The sequence below is a fragment of the Eubalaena glacialis genome, chromosome 18 (assembly GCF_028564815.1).
Source record: "Eubalaena glacialis isolate mEubGla1 chromosome 18, mEubGla1.1.hap2.+ XY, whole genome shotgun sequence".
Lineage (NCBI taxonomy): Eukaryota > Metazoa > Chordata > Mammalia > Artiodactyla > Balaenidae > Eubalaena > Eubalaena glacialis.
In genome coordinates this window covers 54,193,897-54,212,416 of record NC_083733.1, presented here as the reverse complement: position 1 = coordinate 54,212,416, position 18,520 = coordinate 54,193,897, and the positions used below count along the sequence as shown (strand labels likewise).

The following is an 18,520-nucleotide window of genomic DNA, read 5'->3' as shown; positions in this document are numbered from 1 at the left end:
GTTTATCAATTTTGTTGATCTTTTCAAGAAATCAACTCTAAGTTTTATTAATTTTCACTGTTTTTCTTTTTCTATTTTGTTGATTTTAACTCATATTTATTATCATTTTTTTCCTTCTACTGAGAACAGCTTCTCTCTTTGAAGTGGGAGAGAAACATGAGACAAGAAACACAGAGTTGTAATCAAGGCCAGTAGGAAGTTCCTTTGCTAGCCCAGGCTTAAAAGATTTTAATTTGCTTCCTAGGTCTCAGGCCTTTTCTCTACAGGCTATGGGCTTTTGAAGAGAGATGTGTAACATCTCAAGGGTATGTCTCTACCCTAACATACTTGGCTATTACCTACAGTAATGACTTCCCCATGCCTGCTAAGCCCTCACTCACCAGGGTGATGTCTTCTTGTCCCTTCCCTTACAACCATCCAGGGCTCCTTCCCTTCATCCAATAAGGTAATCACATCTGGTTTAGAAATGGAAGGTCCTGCTTAAAAGATAATGTGACATGAAATTATAAGCCCCAAAGTCCTTAGGTTCAGATTTGGTTAAATTTATAATAAACGATAGATCAAAATGGTACTTTATAAAGCCTAAGAGCAAAGAAATGCTAGGGAGTTGAAGAACACTCATACTAGGGTAACCTCAGGACCACAAGGAATAGACACCAGATGGGTAAGAACAGGCCTTAAAACAATTTAAACTCATACCTCATACAAGCTCTGTTGAGAGGCAGTCTTTTGTAATAGTTGAGAACACAGAATATGGATCCAGACTGCATGGGTTCATATCCTGCCTTTGTTGCTATGTTACCTCTGCAAGTTATTAACATTTTGTGCCTAAATTTTCTCATCTGAAATAAGGATAATAATAGCATATTTCTCATAGAGTTGTTGTGAGGATTAATTAATAATGTACAATGCTCAGAATAGTACCTAAGTATATGTAGTTATATGTATATATACACATAATATGTGTGTATACTAGCTATTAATTTTTATTGTTATCAATTTGCTGAGAGAAGAATAAGAAGCTTCCTCAGACATCCTCATATCCTTACTAAGATATTCATTTAATGTTGAATGCAAAGTTCTTAGACTTTAACTTTCAACCACAAAGCAAGTAGAACTGAATATGTCTGTTATAGGAAACAGAATGCACTTACTTGAGTTTTAGATGAACTTTGTGGATCCACCTCATACTATGTAAGTTCTACAGGCTCCTCTGATTTTTAAAGAGACTCAGAATCCCTGAGTCTAGGTATTCTCTTTGCAGGTGGATTATAAAGGAGGGTTAAGCATCTACATCAATTCCGAGCTCAAATACAAAGTGAAGTCTGGTTTCTTGGAGAATGCTTCTGTCGTAAAAAACCCAGAATTCAAACCCAGCCCCTTGGATACTAAGGAAACATGGAAACAACAGAGCCTGAAGAAAGTCTGAAGGACCTAGCCTGCGGAACCTGAGAGTGATGAAGTGTTAAAAGGAGGGGCCTACTTCCAACCTAAAAAAGCTTGAACCATGCCTTTGGAACAGAGAGAAAAATTTTATCTAGTTTCTCAAAACATAGTCCTGATATTGACAGAAGAGAAAGCCAGTATAATTTGGGATAAACAGCCTTACCTAGTGAGATGAAGTTGCTATAATTCTCCCACATGACATCCCTATATAAGTCCCTCTGAGCTGAGTCCAGGAATTCCCATTCTTCCTGTGAGAAGTCTATGGCCACATCTCTGAATGTCACTGAACCCTGAAAAAATAAAACTCATGGATAACTTGTGAAAATAAATGAAATATTTTTTAAATGGAAAGAGAGATCAATGATTGCATTGCAGAGAGGGAGGGAGCACACAGCAAGCAAATTTATGACATGTGTAAGGAACAGTAAGAAAATTAGTATCACTGAAGCATAGTGCTACATGTCTTGAACAGTCCTGTGAGTGCAGATAAGATTAAATTTTTACCCAAAAATATCTGGAAAGGAATAAAATAACCAAAAGAAGTTCCAATTAAATGAAACAGTGCACACAAACCCTCTGCAAGCTGTATCTCCACCACAAATTCTTAAGAAATATGAGGTCTTCTACCTTCTTTCCCCTTTACTGATCATGAAAAAACATTGATAAACATGAAATGTACTACGAAATCTCTAAGAAAATAGACTCAAGTTCACCATAAAGTCACATTTTATTATAAGCATCTTCCCTGTTATGACCAATTCTTTAGTAAATTTTTTAAAATTTGCTACATGCCAGTTCACATTTCCAATGTATTAAATCCAATCTTTTTTTCCTCTCTCTTTAGATGTCTGGATTCAATACAGTCTCAAAAATCTTCCTCAACTCTCACATTCTACTTTATCTATTACTTATGCATCTGGATGATCTTCTTACTATTTATCATCCATCATCCCTCACTGAACACCTTTCCTCACTCCTGAGTTAGAGGATACCGAATGGTAAAGGTATCACCCTGGACCAGTGGTTTTCAATGAGGAGTGATTTTACTTCCCAGAAGACATCTGGTCATGTCTGGAGACAATTCTGATAGGCACAACTAGGGAGAAGGGGTGTGAGTGTTAGAAGCGTCTAACTGGTAGAGGCCAGGGATACCGTTAAACATCCTACAATGCAGAGGACAATCCCCCACAATAAAATATTCTCTGGCTCAAAATATTAATACAGTTGAAACTTGAACAACACAGATTTGAACTGCGTGGTACCAGTTATACATATATTTTTTTCAATAGTAAATACTACAGTATTATGCAATTCTCGGTTGGTTGAATCTGTGGATGCAGAACTGCATATAATGAGGAATTCCAGATATGGAGGAACGGCATATATAGAGGGCCAGATTTTCAACTGCACAAAGGGTCAGTGTGCCTAATCCCTGCATTGTTCAAAGGTCAAGTGTAGTTCCAAGGTTGAGAAACCCTGCTCTAAACCAGAGCATCCTGCAAAACTACACGATGGACTCTGCTCCTAGTATCCTTCTCTCAGGGGTTCCTGGAGATGATTCTTCATCTCTATTTGCAGTTCTGTTCCGATCACCTCCTACTCACCCCATAGCTGAAGGAGGGATCCCTCACCCTAAATGGTATGAGATGACTGAATATCCGACACCTGACAGATGAGACTGACAGCAGGTTATTAGTCACATATACTCACAGCCCGGGAGAGGAAGACACCACACGTCATGCAGGGCCACACAGGGGTTGCACTCAGGAATAGGGTGAACAAGCAGGATCTGTGGGAGGCAGGCTTTATAGTAAAAAGAGGATGAGGGGTCCCTGGCCAATGCAGGAGGATGTGATGGGCCTGTTTGAATAATTCTGTGGGCTGGCAAGGAGGTGAAACCTATTAGGTTGAGGACTAGGAGGGGTTTAGCTAGGTGATAGGGAAACTAGCCAGGTAAAGAGTCTTTTCCATTGCATGGGGGCCACATCTGGGGAGAGCAGGGGAACTCTTGGTTAGGTCTGATAAGATATCAAGGCAGCATATGAACTTTTAGGCCTCACAATACAAGGCCGCAATCATATCCCTACCTAATCCACCCAATCCTAAAAGCCTTACATACCATAAGATCTCAACGCATACAGGGACTAAGACCAGCCAATACTAAATCTCATCTTACGTACTTAAAAAATTCAGGTCTGTGGAGAAGTTTGGAGTTTTCCCTATAAGCAGTCAAATAAGACCAAATTCTCTCTTTCATCAAAGCACAAGATCATCAAGGAAAGTTCAAAACAGGGATCTCCCACTTAATATTAATAATCCATTCCTGAAAATCAAGACATTCTAACACTACATTATTTTCCCACCATTTTGGGTGGGTGCCTATTTTCCCATCATTTTAAAGCAAAGAATTATACTGCATTATACATCAATGCCAACCCTCCAACTAGCTTCACATTTCCCCCAGGACAGAATTAGAGTACACGTGGGTCAGTGCACACGTGATATCTCTGGCTTTAGTACTTTCACTGTCTCTTTTACCAAATTTTTTTTTCTCACTTGCTTTGCTTCTTTCTCTACAAGTTTCTTCAATACTTTTCCAACTTCTTAGGAACTCATTTTACAAAATGACAAAAACAGGGGCTACATGTGAAGTGCACTTTGCAAATGCATTTCCAAGGAGAACATAATGGCAGGCCTGGCTCACACTCTGTATGATGCTCTGAGGCCCCCCTTATCACCAGCAGTACCAGTTATACACATCCCCTTTAATGATATCTGCATGCATTTCGAAACATCTGCAGATGGTTCTGATGATCCAGCAATTGTATTTGGAATATAACAAGACTTCCTACACATTGTTTTTTGTTTAAAAAAAAGTTACATTGAACTATACAATTTCACTTACATAAAGTTCTAAAAATAGGCAACATTATTGTATGGTGTGCAATGTCAGGATTACATTTGGTTACATTTGCACTGGGTAGGTAGAAAGTGACTGAAAGTGGGGCATGTGAATGCTAGTAATAGTCTCTTTCTTGACCTGAGTGCTGACAGCATAGATATACTCAATTTATGAAAATTCATTCAGCTGCACACTTCTGATTTGTGCACTATTCTCTATGTACGTTATACAGCAAAACAAAGTTAAAAAAACTTTTAAAAGATGTCAAATTGTGTATTGGGGATGTAAATTTTTCCATATAAAACTAGACCCAAAATCACTGTAATTCAGAGAAATATGCTTTCTCTGAAGTTTAGGTATTAAAATCAAAAGCTAAAATCAAAAATGTTAACGGGGGGACACTGCAGAGAATACCCACATTCTTCTCAAGGCATTTCACTTTTGCTCCTTGATGGCTATTGACAGAAGATTCTGTAGATAGGAGATGGTCCACATTAGTGGAAAAAAGGGAAGGGGGCACATAGGGGATACTGGGCTATTGTCCCCAACTCTCACAGGAATGAGAGGAACTAGAGTGGGTTCTTGGATGGAGTTCTGTTAAATAGGAAGTTTCAGGATAAGGAATTCCTTATCCTGAAACATGGCCTAGAAATTGGCAATATTTCAAAAACGAAGAAGAAACACCAACTTACATGGGCCATTGTTTCCAACTGCAAGAACCGGTCAGTCCTTTTCAAGACTTCTCTGTTGGAGAAGTACAGAGTCCAGATAAGCCAGACCTGGAAGAAGAAAAAGCAGCCATGAAACCAGATGTGCCTCAGAGCTCCCAAAATGACTTATGTTAGTATGAGCTTTTTTTCTCTTCCATTCCTGCTTCCAAACTACTCCTCACCGCTATACCCTCATTGCTCTCATACCCAACTGGAGGAGAGTATAGGGAGTCTGAAGAAATCCAAGCCCTGACGAAACTCAGCTAAACAATGATGATCTTTGTGCAGAGCCCAGATACTTCAGCGGGAGGATTTCTATCCAGTTTCCCGTCTGGCAGTGTGGATCTGGTCCTGACACTGGATTCCTCAGACTTGTCCTGAGCAGCATCTCCCCTTTCCAGTTCAATTTTTCAGGGCTGAGAAAGGGCCACACCATCCACACAGAGCCCCCTATGAGCCCCAGGATCCTGCCTGAACCTCCTAAACACAAAGACTGAAAACCACACAGATTGGGCCTGGCAGCTCCTGCCACTGTAAAGCTGCACTGGCCTTTCCCCAGCCAGGACAACTCACTACTCTGTTTCCCAATCAGAACCTCTCATACCATGACGTCCTTTTCCACCCCCTCTCTTTCAGTAGAGGATTCATGATTGTTGCAGTTAGTCAACAACAAACATTCATTGAGAACTTTCATGTGATGCCTGCTTTAGGTACATGACTCAGCACTGTTCTGCAAAGTAGTTCCTCTCTCCCTTCCATAGTTCAGAAAACTGATGCTCAGGGGTCAGATCATTTGCCCAGATTCACAGTTATTAAGTGGCAGAGCTTTGTTTTGAGTTCACATTTCTCTAACTAAAAAGCCATCTTTCAACTTTGGTTTTTGCCTCTGAAGGGTAGAATTTCTACTTCACTGAGAGAAACCTGAGCAAGGGCAATTCACTAAAAAGTAGAAATAACCTTTCAAAAGATACTAGACCTCACTACTAGTTAACGAAATGTGTTAAAGCAACCAAAAAATACCTCTTTACAGCGACTAGATTGGGAGATCTAAAAGACTGATGATACGCTGTATTAGCAAGGTGACAGCACACTTGGTTGGTCCAAATTTAGAAATGTGTGAAACGGTATTTAAACCCCGTAACGCTGTACACCAGAAACTCCACTTCTGGGACTAAAGGAACTATTTGCACATGTATATAGAGATGTTTGCAGAGATATGCGAACAGATTTGGTTTTTAATGAATAAAAGCTGAAAATAATTAAACTGGGGAATGATTAAATAAACTGTACTGCATCTATACCACTGAAAACCATGCAAAGAGTAAAAAGTGATGATGTTGCCCTAACTTTGATGAAATGGGTAAAGCCAGTATGTTAAATACAAAAACCCCCCAGCATGTGTGGCCTTAAACTATTTTGACAGAAAAAAAAAATCACATGTATGCCTAGAAGGACCAGTTAAAATGTTTACAGTGGTAGCTCACAACACTCACCACCATATTAAACACAGTGTGACCCTAAAGTATGCAAATACTCCAAAGAAGGGAAAGACTTTCCCAATTCAAGTTTTCTTCCAGTCTTCTGTTGAACTGAAGAAAAAAGTTCAGGATACTCTAAAAACAGCTGTTGTTTTTCCGGAGTGGCTTTTCTTCTTTACTTCAGCGTCTAATTCATGATTTAATCATGAACCAACTCTATGATTTAATTTACCCATATGTTAGAGTACTACCTAGAAAAGGATGACAAAGTCTCTGATATCTTTTAGGCACTGATGGCAGTCTCATGGCTGCTTCCTTTCACAGCGTCCTGACAAATAGGTTTCTTTTGCTTCTGAACCAATCCTTTGGGCTAAGATGCCTATGAAGCCCTCCAACTGCTATTAGATCTTCTTGTCCTATTTGTCTAACCTTGCATGTAACATTATTAAAATAAAAATTGTAAGGCATAAATCTTACTGTATGAAATTCTCCTTTTACAGAGACCTCACAGCTATAACCTGGACATAACTTGACAGTGCTTGCTGTCGTCAGCTTAATATCACCCCCCTCATGATGGATTACTGAGTAAGGCGGGAAGGATTTGTTCAAGTATACGTGATGACGAGATTCGGTATACTGTTGTAATTACTAACATAGGCTTTGCTGTCAAACTTCCAAGATATAAATCTCAGCTCTGACAGTTATTAAGTGTGTTACCTTGGACATGTTACTTAACTTTTCAGCCTTAGATTCTTCCTATATAAAATGGTGATAACTATAGATTCTATCCCAAAGCATTGTTATGAGTATTAAATAAGACACTACATATAATAACACACTAAAGTAGCAAATAAACATTAATGTCAGCTATATCACTGAAGATGAAGAATACTACATACTGCTTCCCACAGTTATTAAAGAAAATTCTCTTCTGCGCTTTCTTTTTTCTTCCACAAAAAATTTGAGCTTCTCAGCCCCGCTCTTCCTTAGAATGCTAATAAATTTCAGAGCTTCAGACTGATAGGCAATTCCTCTTGATTAACAACAATTTACAAAGGGAGGGTATGTGGATGGATGAAGCACACATGGCAAAATCCTCATAATTTTTGGATCTGGGTGATGAGGAAAAACATGGATCACACTTTAATATCAACTAAATCTACTGAGCACTTATGTATCAAGCATTATCTGAGGACTTTACATATATTAATTCACCTATTCTTAGCAACCCTATACAGTAGGTTCTATTATTATCCTCCTTTTACAGATGAAGGAACTGTGGCACAAAGAGATGAAATAAATTGCCCCAACTTCACCCAGCTCTAAGGGTGAAGGATTAGGATTAGAACCCTGATAATTCAGCTCCATAACCCATATTGCAACTATACTAAACTGCCTGTCATAAGACCACATAAATATGTGGCCTGAAACAAACTCATGCCGTCAAAAACCTCAAACCACTTTTCAAATTTCTACTGATGTTTCCCTTCCCTCCCACTAGTAATCCCTTGTCTTGTTAACACAGAGTTCTCTGTTAAAAATCTATCACCTTACCACTCCTAAAAGCCTCAAAAGCATAAGACCCTGTCACCCATCAAACCATCTCCTATCTTTCCCTGCTTTTGACCTCAGGGTAGTGGAAAAGATCAAAGCACCTAGTGTATGATTCCAACTAAACTGTAATAAATAAATCACAATAAATCACAGCCTAAAATAAAGCTCTACAGTTAGCGTCCCTGCATGAGGTTTACCTGCAGACCATTCAAATTATTAGAAAGCAGCAGCTCACAGGCGGAATTAAATGACTGCCAAATGTTCATCTGAATAGCCACTGGAGAGGAGAGGATACCCTTGGTGGAGGTGGGGGACTCTACCCTCAACCTCTCCACCATTCACTGGGAAGGAAGAACAAAGTACCATGCCAATGGATAGGATATTCCAGTGTTAAAGCCTAACCAGCTAAAGACTACCTGTAACAATCCTGTACAGTCCAACAAAATAAGATTTATTGACTCAAGAGAGGGAGGAAATTCCACAGGAATGGCTGGAATGTGATGGAGGAGAGGGATAAGAAAAGCTCTTTTGTAAAGAGCTGAATTCCAGCTGAAGGATTCTGAGGAAGTGGGGAACCATTCTTCAGTGACTGCTGTTTCAGAGGTGAGAATAGGAGAGGCAGGGATTATTTGGAGATTGAGTGCTAGAAAGTGAAGTGAGGGTAATTTAGCAACTGGGTATCCCCAGTGATAAAATAAAATCAGCAAGGCAGGTCTGGAACAACACTGGTAAGAAAGCTATAAGCTCTCCAAAAGGGAGTCTTTATGGCATTTTACAACTGCTGCATGACCTGGGCAGAAATAATGTTTTCTATTAACTCTGCAGCTTGCTTTATCTGTCTATTCTCTCCCATCCAGATTAATGGCAGGGCCGCTTTTTCTTTTTTCAGTCCGACCTGATTTTTCACTCTTTCACAGGAGAAGCAAACGTCCCCACGTCTAGAAAAAAATAAAAATTACATTTCATGGAACAAAGAGGAAAGATAAACATATATATAATTATATATATATATATACACACACATATATAATTGTATATATATAATTATTTTCCCCTTTCTGACTCCATTCCTAAAGATCAGCAGGTTGGGGGAAGGAGACGGGAATCTGGACACATTGCGCCTTTTTCGGAGCTCAGCCTGTCCAGATTAAGGACACACCCCCGTTACCACATTTGCTCCAGCCATCCACCACACACATAATCCGATGGAAGTTAAGAGGGAGCTTGGGGAGAAGCTGACCCTTCCGGGTGAGAATGGCCAGAGTACAAAGACCAGGGCTGGAATATGTCTCTGAGTTCTCACAAGCTGCCTTGGGAGGGAGCTCTGGTTAAGCTGTGGTTCTGAGAGCTGTTGTTCTCCTGCGTCTTTTTGTTAGGGGCCTTCACTGTGAGGTTCATAAATCTAACTCGGAGCCATTCTGGGCCGCTGCATCTGTGCGGCCCTGAAGCAGGAGGACAGAGGACGCACCAGGGCGCCCAGTGTCCAGTCAGCGTCACAAACTACACAGTCACTTCAGCCCAGTGCACACAGAGGCCCGCGCCGCCCCCGCGCCGCCCCCGCGCCGCCCCCGCGCCCATTTCCTCAATGCACCAGACCAACTCACCTCTCCGAGCCGACACCAGCAAGGAAGGCGGAAGGAAACTAGGTGCAGAGGCTTGTGGGAAATGTAGTCCCGGTAGGGAGGGCCTGGTCCTCGCCCCAACGGGCTGAGAGGAATGCGCAAGCGCGGGCGCGAGCGCTTGGGGCGGGAGCGGGCGGTGGACCTCCGGACTTGGAGATGGGCTACTGGGGGAGGGGTTTCGAAGCTGCCCCGGGCTGAACGAGGCACACGCTGGCAGCTTGGATTTGCTTTGTCCCTGAGGAACCCCTGCTAGGGCTTAGAGAGATCTTGGCACCAGCAGGCGCCTAATATATGTACTAGGCACACGGCAGGTGCTCAGTATATATACCCAAGCAGGATGTAGGTATACATCAAGTCTCAATATCCCCCAAACCCTAGCAGAACCTGGACCCACAGAGATTGCTCGCGCTCTCGCTCCCTCCCTCCTTCCTCTCTTTGGGTTTTTTCCCTCTCTCACCCCTGCGCTTGTGAACGTATAGTTCTATAAAAGTCTTTTAGTTTAAGGTGGTTGATATTGTCACTTAGATGTTCTTTATCCTTACTGATTTTTAAAAATCTAGTTCTAGTAATTCCTGAGATAGGTGTGGCTATTTCTATTTTCCTTTTAGTACTACTAAGTTTTGCTTCAAGTATTTTCAAGCTCTGTTAAGTACATACATCTGATTGTTTTCCGATGAGGAGGATTTAAAAGTAAACATTAGGGAGGGTGTCTTCAGAAGTCTCCCAGATGAATAATAATTGGATTTGTCCTGTCTTGAGTTCATTCAGGAAAGAAACCGGATAAGCCTGCCAGCGACCACACTGCAGCATCCTCCCCATCTTAAATTTTTTATGTATTAGTTCATAGATGGAAGGAGTTTTCTCCTCTCAAAAAACTTTAGAAATTATCTGAAAATATCTAAGCTAATCTTAAAGCTCATTTTTCGAACAGTAGAATATGTATGAAGTAGGAGATACATGAAAACTGCGATTGTGGATTTGTCTATTTCTACCTTTAGTTCATTCAGTTTTTGCATCATGTATTTTGAAGCTGTTATTATAGTATATGCACATTTATGATTGTTTCTTCCCAATGAATTGACCCTTCTATTATGAAACATTTCTCTGTGTCTCTTGTCTTGACATCTGTTTTATCTAATATTAGTAGAGTCACTCTAGTTTGCTTGTGCTTACTGTGTGCACAAGTATATCTTGTTCTACCTTTTTCCCTTGAACCCATCTGTGATTACATTTAATATACATTTCTGGTAGATAGCATGTAGTTTGGGTTTCACATTTTTTATCCAGTGTGGCAGTCTTGGGGCTTTTCACTGAAATATGTAATCAATTTATATTGATGTAATTATTAATTTGTTTGGATTTATGTTTACTATTTTGTTGATTTCTATTTGCCACATTAAAAAAAATTAACTATTTCTCCTTTCTTGCTTTTTTTTGGCGGGGGGTTAATTTTTTCTGATATATTTGAATTCTGTTGGCTCTTCAGCTATACCTCTATGCATCTTGTTAGAGGTTGCTCCAGGGATTAAATATGCATCTTTAATATAGTTTACACTAGAATTAATATCATACCACTTCATGTAAAATATAAGAACCTGTAACAATATCATTTCATTTGCACTCCTCATTCTTTTTTTTTTTTTTTTTGGCCACACTATGGGGCATGACGATCTTAGTTCCCCAACCAGGGATCGAACCCACACCCTCTAGGGGAAGGGTGGAGTCTCAACCACTGAACCACCAGGGAAGTCCCTGAACTTTTTATTCTTTGTCCTACTGTTGTCATTTCAACTACATACCTTATAAAACCCACCGTACCATGTTACATTATTTTGCTTTAAACAGTCATATATTTTAATAACATTTAGGAAAGAAAACAAATTTTATAGTTACCCACATATTTTCCATTTCTGATACTCTTCTTTCCTACCTGTTGGTCTTTCCTTCCTGTTTCACCCAATGGCAATTCCCTTCAACCTGAAGAACTCCCTCTAGTGTTTTCTATACTACAGTTCTACTGGTTATGATCTAAATCTTCATTTATCTGAAAATATCTTCATTTCATCTTCATTTTAAAAGGATTTTTTCTCTGGGGATAGAATTCTGAATTCACATTTTTTTCTTTAGTACTTTAAAGATGTTATTCCATTGTCTTTTGGCTTTTACTGTTTCTGATTAAGTCAGCATTATTCATATTTTTGTTTCCCAATATGTTATGTATTGTTTTTTTCTATCTGATTACAGGATTTTCTATTTATTAGATTTGGGGGATTTTAGTCATAGTTTTTGTTCTACCACATTCTATCAATCCTCTCATTCTAGGACTCTATTTACAAGTACAGTAGGTCACAATATTGTTCCATAAATATCTTTCTTTTTTCAATCTTTTTCCTTTTTGTACTTAAGATTGGATAATTATTACTGATCTATCATGGAGATTACTGACCATTTCTTCTGATGCCACCCATCTGTTGTTATGCTCATTCAGTGAAATTTTTGTTTGTTTTTTCAGTTATAAAACTCTCATTCCCAATTCTATTTTATCCTTTCCATTTTTCTGCTGAAGTTCCTGTCCACTTATTCATTATGACTATATTTTCCATTAAGTCAATAAACATATTTATACTACCTCCTAATTAATTCCAGTATCTGGGTAATCTCAAGTTCTATTTCCATTGGTTGCTTTTTTCCTGCTTATGGATCACATTTTCCTGCTTTTTTGAATGAGCAGTCATTTTTGATTGTATGTTGTACATTGTGGATGCTATGTTGTTGAGAGTTCAGATTTTGTTATCTTTCTTTAAAGATTATTGATTTTTTTATAGCAGCCAGTTAATTTACTGGCAGATCAGTCTGATCCCTTCAAGGCCTATTTTAAAACTTTCTTCCCTTAGATCTAGAGTAGCCTTTGCTTAGGGCTAGCATAACCGTACTCTAAAGGTGTGGCCTTTTTAGGGTGTGAGCTGACTGGGGGGTGTTCAGAAATGTCTGTCCACTCTAAACGTTTGGAATTTCCTTTTTCCCAGCACTTCTAGAATCTCTGTTCAGCTCATAACTCCCCAGCAGCTGTTCTCTGCTAGGCTTTGTGGAGTCTCTCCCTGTACATGCACAGATTAGTATTAATTAAAAATGTAAGAAGATCCCTAGGCACAGTTCTGGGACTCCTTCTTTGCAGAAAACTATTCTCTTGACTCTACCCCACTAATTCCAGCCACTTAGCATCCCCAAACTCTTAGTCTTAGGCCAAATTCTTAGCCTACTCCGCTCAGTGAGACTGAGTTTACTTGAGCTATATCTCTCCATACCATACTCCAGAAAGTAGCCCCAGGCAGAAAGCAGAGACAATCATGGGCTTACTTCATGTTTTTCTCTTCTATCAGTGATCATAGTCCTGCACTGCCTATTGTCCAAAGTTTGAAAACCATTGCCTCATATATTTTGCCTAGTTTTATGATTGTTTTTGGCAAGAAACCTAGTTTGATATCAGTTACTCCATCATGGTCAGGAGGCTTTAAAATTTTTTAAATTCCTGGAATCCATACCTCTCTTGTATTTCTAGTTCACTAGGATTGTTGGTTGGAGACTGAACCAACATCCTTTGCTAGTTCACAACCTTAAGTAAGTTAATTAATTAAGTTTTTAGTACATTTGACCTGTCTAGCACTTAGGAATACATTGCTTTTATTACAGTGCTCATGATGTACTTGATTGGATTCAAGAAAAAGAATCTGCAATTTCAGGAATCTCAGTGGAAAAATGAAACCGTGTCCTGCAGTGATTGTATTTTATTTTTTTAAATCTAAGATAGCTGCATTTTTCTTTTACTTTAATGAGACAATTAGGCTTTTGGTACCACCCTGTCTTTAGGTGTTACTTTTAAAATGTTAATACTTTCTCTTAGTCACATTTAACTGAAAGAAAGTCCTTCATAATTTATTCACCAAATACTTATCATACACATAGACCAGGCTTCTTTTTTTTTGGCCATGCTGTGTGGCGCAGCATGTGGGATCTTAGTTCCTAGACTAGGGATCGAACCCATGCCCCTTGCACTGGAAGCACAGAGTCTTAACCACTGGACTGCCAGGGAGATCCCAACCAGGCATTATTATGCATCAGATACATTAATTAATTAATAAGTAAAATCACACACAAAAGCCCAGTTACTACCCTCAATGAGCTCACAGCCAAGAACTGAAAAATGACCATTTTATATTTATTTATTTATTTATTTTTATTTTTGGCTGCATCAGGTTTTAATCGTGACATGTGGGATCTTCCATTGTGGCACGAGGGCTCTTCGTTGTGGTGTGTGGGCTTCTTTCTAGTTGTGGTGCACAGGCTCAGTAGTTGAGGTGTGTGGGCTCTCTAGTTGTGGCATGCAGGCTCCAGAGTGCAGGGGCTCTGTAGTTGCGGCACACGGGCTTAGTTGCCCTGCAGCATGTGGGATCTTAGTTCCCTGATCAGGGATCGAACCCACATACCCTGCATTGGAAGGCAGATTCTTAACCACTGGACCACCAGGGAAGTCCCTGAAAAATGCCCATTTTAACACAATATGTTAAGTACAAAATTAATCTGACAAGGCTGGCTTGATCAGGACTCTTATTCACCATTTCATCAGCAGCATCTCACCTAGTTCCTGGCAAATATCAAGCACTTAAACATATGAAAAATGAACACATGGAGACACTAGGGTATAAAAATCTCCTTTTAAGATTTGAGTATATAGTATAGCCAATTATTGGGTGAGAATGTTTACATACACAATTCAGATAGCAGTTTGTTCCACAGAGAACAGTAGATATTTCTTGACTATTGATTTTGATAACACTGGTAGATTCTGGGCATAAAAATTATAGAAGGAGATTATATTCATATAAGTACAATAATCAAGGTAAGTACAGGATGCAATGAGAATTCAAATGATGGGTAAATGGTTTCTAGACCTTATGTTTGAACTGAATCTTAAAGCACAAGTATGATTTTTTCAAGAAATATATATGTTCCCACCAAAAGTATGGAGTTATATAAAAAGATAATGTTTGGAGAACTCATATTACTGATTTCAAGACTTTCTATAATGTAACAGCAATTAAAACAGCATGGTATCAGTAAAAGAATAGATAAAATATCAGTGGTACCAAGGAGAGAGCCCAGCAATAGATCCACACAAATATAGTCAACTAATCTTTGACAAAGGAGCAAAGGAAATTCAATGGAGAAAGGATAATCTTTTCAACAAATGGTGCAAAACAACTGGATGCCCATATGCAAAAAGAACAAAAGCAAAATATCACAAAACCTTGATACTCAAAATGGATCATAGCCCTAAATATATAACACAAAACTATAAAACTTTTAGAAAAAATATAAGAGAAAATCTGTGTGACCTTGGATGGTTGATGAATTTTTAGGTACAACAACAAAAGCATGAGCCATGAAAGAACAGATCAATAAGTTAGACCTTATTAAAAATCAAAAACATTTTGTTGTGTGAAAGACACCAAGAGAATGAAAAGACAAGCCATAGACTGGAAGAAAATATTTGCAAATACATATCTAATAAAAGATTTGTATTCAGAATATATTTTTAAAATCTTAAAACTCAACAATAAGAAAATAACCCATTTGAAAAATGGGCAAAAGCTTTGAGCATATACCTCACCAAAGAAGATATACAGGTGGCAAATAAGCATATGAAAATATTCTCAACATCATTTGTCATTAGGGAACTGCAAATTAAAACAATGAGATATCACTACTATCTTAGTTTGGGCTGCTATAACAAATTAGGATAGGGACTTCCCTGGTGGTCCAGTGGCTAAGACTCCATGCTCCCAATGCAGGGGGCCCGGGTTCAATCCCTGGTCAGGGAAGTAGATCCCACACGCCACAACTAAGAGTTCGCATGCCACAACTAAACATCCCACATGCCACAATGAAGATCCCGCACGCGGCAACGAAGATATCGCGTGCCGCAACTAAGACCCGGCGCAGCCAAATAAATTAATTAATTAAATATTTTTTTAAAAAATAAGGGGCTTCCCTGGTGGCACAGTGGTTAAGAATCCGCCTGCCAATGCAGAGGACACGGGTTCGAGCCCTGGTCCAGGAAGATGCCACATGATGCGGAGCAACTAAGCCCATGCGCCACAACTACTGAGCCTGCACTCTAGAGCCTGCGAGCCACAACTACTGAGCCCGAGTGCCACAACTACTGAAGCCCACGTGCCTAGAGCCCGTGCTCTGCAACAAGAGAAGCCAGTGCAATGAGAAACCCACGCACCACAACGAAGAGTAGCCCCTGCTCGCCGCAACTAGAGAAAGCCCACGCACAGCAATGAAGACCCAATGCAGCCAAAAATAAATAAATTAATTAATTTTTTTAAAAAAATCTTAAAATAAATAAATAAATAAAACAGCTGCTCCATATAAAATAATAAACAAAAACAAAAACCAAATTAGGATAGACTGTGTGGCTAAAACAACAAACACTTATTTCTCACAGTTCTGGAGGCTAGCCAGCAGATCAAGATCAAGGCATAGGCAGATTTAGTGTCTAGTGAGGGCTTGCTTCCTGGTTTGCAGATGGTTATCTTCTTGTTTCATCTTCACATGGCAGAGAGAAGAAAGAGCTTAAGCAAGCTCTCCTGTCTTCTTATAAGGGTACTAGTCTGAAAAGGCTACATACATACATACATACATTTTATATGACATTCTGAAAAAGGCAAACTATAAAGACATTAAACAGTTCACTGATTGCCAGAGGTTTAGGGATTTGGAAGAGTTGAACATGTGAAGCACAGGGAATTTTTTAGAGTGGTGAAACTATTCTGTATGTTACTGTGGTAGTGGATATATAACACTATGCATTTGTCCAAATCCATAGAACATCACAGCACAAATAGTGAACCTTAATGTTTACACATTAAAAAATGTTAGGAAGTTTACCCTGAGGGATCCCAGGATGAAATTCAGACAATGATAAAAGAATCCAATTGTATTAAAAATGTATGATAAACCTCACTGAAGAATATGGGGGGAAAAAGAAGCTGACTTAAGTAACTTTGGGAATGAGTAGAAACTGTAAGTCTAAAGACAAGTGTACATAAATGGTGTATGGGTAAACAATTCTGAAACCACTACATGTAAACAAATAAATAAATGGATGAAAGACAATGAAAGCCAGGTTCCTCAGTCTTGGAGTGGGAAGTTCCAGACCACCCAAGGCGGGGAGGTAAGAGGGTTCTAGTTACCAATTACAATGTGTGCAGCGGGTTTCCCACACACCACCAAGAAATTTTTGGACACCAGCTGGATGTCCTACAATTCAACCCAATTCTGACACCATTTTCCCAGAGGTAGCATCAGATTCCACAGGCTGAGGGTTCAGTCCTATAAGACTGCCCACTCCTCACCACTTCAGATGCCAATTGCAAGCACAGATTGTTACCTGTGCTTCTGACCAATTGGAAGCTAGGTTGTTACCTGTTTCTGTCCAATTGGTTATGTTCTCACAATCCCTTCTTCAGGTTTGACTAATTTGCTAGAATGGCTCATAGTCCTAAGGAAACCTGTTTACTTACTAGATTACCGATTTATTATGAAGGATATGAATGAACAGCCAAATGAAGAGATATGGAGGGGAACATCCCAAAGGAGCGTCTATTCTCATGGAGTTTGGGGCCTGGCACAGTGGCACATGGAAGCATTCTGGTTCCCTAACCTAGAAGCTCTCTGAACTCCCTCCTTTTGGGTTTTTATGAAGGCTTCATTATATAGGCATGATTGAACTCAATCTCCAGCTCCTCCCCCCTCCCCAGCGGTGGGACGGTAGTGAAGGAGAGGAAAAGGGGGACTGAAAGTTTCAACCTCTAATCACACTGTTGGCTCCACTGGCTACCAGATCTCATCCTTAGGTGCTTTCCAAAAGTCACTTCCTTAACACAACAAAAGACACCTTTATCACTCTCATCACGTAGGAAATTTCAAGGGTTTTAGAAGCTCTGTGCCAGGAATGGGGTATAAGACCAAATATATATTTCTTATTATAACACAATATCACAAAAGGCAGAATGAACTATTTGTTACTGGATTAGAGTCAGAGAAATCAATATGAATTCATATTTAGCTTAATACATACACATATATAAATAATATAGATTTGTATATATACCTGGGTTAGTATACACAAATATGTTCTCTAGCTCTGTCTGCTGAGAGGGCCTAGAAGCAATCCCAGGAAAAATGAGCAATCCCTATGCCCAGCATTTGGTTTCTAATACCATTCAACAATGAAAGAAGTGTGAAATGTGAAATAAAATGGAGTCACTAATGTCAAGGGGTTTTAAAATGGAGCCAGAAGGCCATTAGAAGGTGGACCTTATGCACGTCCTCACCAGGTGGAGCCAGGTGAGGCCAAACCACAGATATTCCAAGGACTCTGCAAGAACACCTGCAACTTGTCACAGTAATGGACTTTTACCTCCCTGCTGTGGTAGCCTTAGCACTCAATCATGTTTAGCCAAAACTAGCTTCTGCCTCCAATTCCAGTTAAAGGTCTGTAATGCAAACTTCCTTTCTTCGCCTTTGAAAGTCCCTGACTTTTACTCCATAGTGGGACACTGGGTTGTTAACAGAATCTATGTGCCTCAAATTGCAATTCTTTGATCCCAAATAAATGTTTTTTTGCTTGATTATTGCCTCCTAGGTTTATTTAGGTTGACAGGAACCAGAATTCCTTGGAGAAATGGCTGATTCTAAGGCTGGGCAGGAAATATACAAGAGGAGCCTGCAATGTCTTGT

General features: G+C 39.5%; 1 protein-coding gene across 1 annotated transcript in view; it reads right to left on the bottom strand.

The window, feature by feature from the left end:
* LOC133077663 (uncharacterized) overlaps positions 1–18,520 on the bottom strand; it is a 76,405-nt gene that overhangs the window by 21,318 nt on the left and 36,567 nt on the right. The window contains exons 7-12 of the mRNA XM_061172448.1: positions 9,695–9,961; positions 9,394–9,532; positions 8,986–9,028; positions 5,041–5,127; positions 1,610–1,736; positions 381–479 (exon numbers count right to left, since the gene is read on the bottom strand). Of these exons, the coding sequence (XP_061028431.1) occupies positions 381–479; positions 1,610–1,736; positions 5,041–5,127; positions 8,986–9,028; positions 9,394–9,532; positions 9,695–9,961 (762 nt within the window). The remainder of the gene's footprint in view (positions 1–380; positions 480–1,609; positions 1,737–5,040; positions 5,128–8,985; positions 9,029–9,393; positions 9,533–9,694; positions 9,962–18,520) is intronic.